Here is a 1,491-nt window from a genome sequence, read left to right on the forward strand (position 1 = left end):
CTTTTTGGCCCCTTGAGTGTGGCTCTTCCTAAGCCTTAGGAGGACCCTAATTAAGTCAATCACAATGTACCTACCTATATAGTTTCAGTTTAAAACATTTGGCTCTCAAAAGAAATTTAAGTCGTTGTACTGTTGATATCTGGCTCTGTTGACTAATGAGTTTGCCGACCACCGGGCTGGGGCAAGTGCACAAACTTTAAACAGCGCCAGGCAGACGGAGGAGAAGCCAGCACCTCGCTGGTATTTTAGTTTGCGCTAGGGCATGTGCACAAACTTTAAACAGTGCCAGGCAGACCGACGAGAAGCCAGCACCTCGCTGGTATTTTAGTTTGCGTTTCCCTACCCCCTGGTGAGGCTGCGCATCTTTCTGTAAGCTCGGGGGGCCATCCTCCCTGCAGAACTGTGTCTCCGCCTTCGACCCACACCCCTTCCCAGGGTCCCTCCGCCACCAGTCAATGCCCCGCGCCCCCGCCCCCGCCCCCGCCCCCACGTCCCTTCCCCTGAATCTGGCCCCCGATGCTGCGCAAGGCCTCCTGGAAAACTCTGTTCTTGGGCTCCAGGCTCACGCACCTCTGCAGGTCCAGGACGGCCTGGTCCAGGCGGCCCAGCTTCTCCAGGGCCTGGCTCCGCCGGTAAAGCGCCTTGACGTCCCCGCCGTCCTTGTCGATGGCTGAGCACAAACGGGAGCTCGGTCAGCACCCGGGAGGCCACCGTCTCCAGGCGGGAGCAGGAGGGAAAGATCTCGAGGGCCAGAGGAAGGTGGGGGGACGGCTGTGGGGCTCAGCACTCCGGCCGCAGAAAAGGTGCAGGCAGCTGCAGAAAAGGAAAGGCCCGAGGAAGTGGGCAGGCAGGCAGGTGGGCTCCAGGGGGGAAAGAGGAGAAGGTGGTCATGCAGGGTCCCCGGTCCTTGCCCACCACAGAGCCCCACAAGCTCCCTCCACACAGGGCGCGTTCCCCACCTTTGGAGGCCTCGGTTTCTGCTTTGCTGTAATCTTCCTGCAAAAGAAAAGGAGGCAGTCCACAGAGGGGCAGGGCTGTTCCCCCTGCCACCCGGCCCCCTGGGCCCCCAAAGACATCCCGCAGGTGTGGGCGGCCTGAGAAGGTGAATGTCCAGCCAGGGCCCCCGCGCAGCGGCGAGATGGACAAAGCGGACCCGGCAGCCCGGGCTCCCTCACCAGCTTAAGGTGGCAGGCGGCCCGGTTCCGGTGCAGGACGGCCTGGTCCTGGGGCGTCGCACCCAGATCCAGGGCCTGGGTGTAGGCCGCCAGGGCGCCCTCGTAGTCCCCGCATTTGAACAGCTCGTTGCCATCTTTCCGCAGCTGCTCCACGGAGCTGGCCTGCGGAGGGAAGCAGGTGCAAATCGGGGACCAGCCCCCCATGGAGGGGCGAAGAGGCAACCGGGAGTGGGCAGAGCAGGTGCGAGGCGGTACAGGCGCGGGGGATGGGCACACACTCCCCCCGCCCCCCGGACGGGGGCCGGGAGGGGGTCCC

At 63.5% G+C, this 1,491-nt stretch overlaps 2 protein-coding genes across 2 annotated transcripts in view; both read right to left on the reverse strand.

Annotated features, from left to right (window-relative positions):
• UNC45A (unc-45 myosin chaperone A) overlaps nt 1-1,379 on the reverse strand; it is a 15,196-nt gene extending 13,817 nt beyond the window's left edge. Inside the window, exons 1-3 of the mRNA XM_015567735.1 lie at nt 1,176-1,379; nt 960-996; nt 495-670 (exon numbers count right to left, since the gene is read on the reverse strand). Coding sequence (XP_015423221.1) covers nt 495-670; nt 960-996; nt 1,176-1,379 — 417 coding nt within the window. The remainder of the gene's footprint in view (nt 1-494; nt 671-959; nt 997-1,175) is intronic.
• Nucleotides 1-1,491, reverse strand: part of MAN2A2 (mannosidase alpha class 2A member 2) — a 53,939-nt gene that overhangs the window by 10,561 nt on the left and 41,887 nt on the right. The gene's annotated exons all lie outside the window — the stretch shown is intronic.

Source organism: Myotis davidii, unplaced genomic scaffold (genome assembly GCF_000327345.1).
Source record: "Myotis davidii unplaced genomic scaffold, ASM32734v1 scaffold324, whole genome shotgun sequence".
Lineage (NCBI taxonomy): Eukaryota > Metazoa > Chordata > Mammalia > Chiroptera > Vespertilionidae > Myotis > Myotis davidii.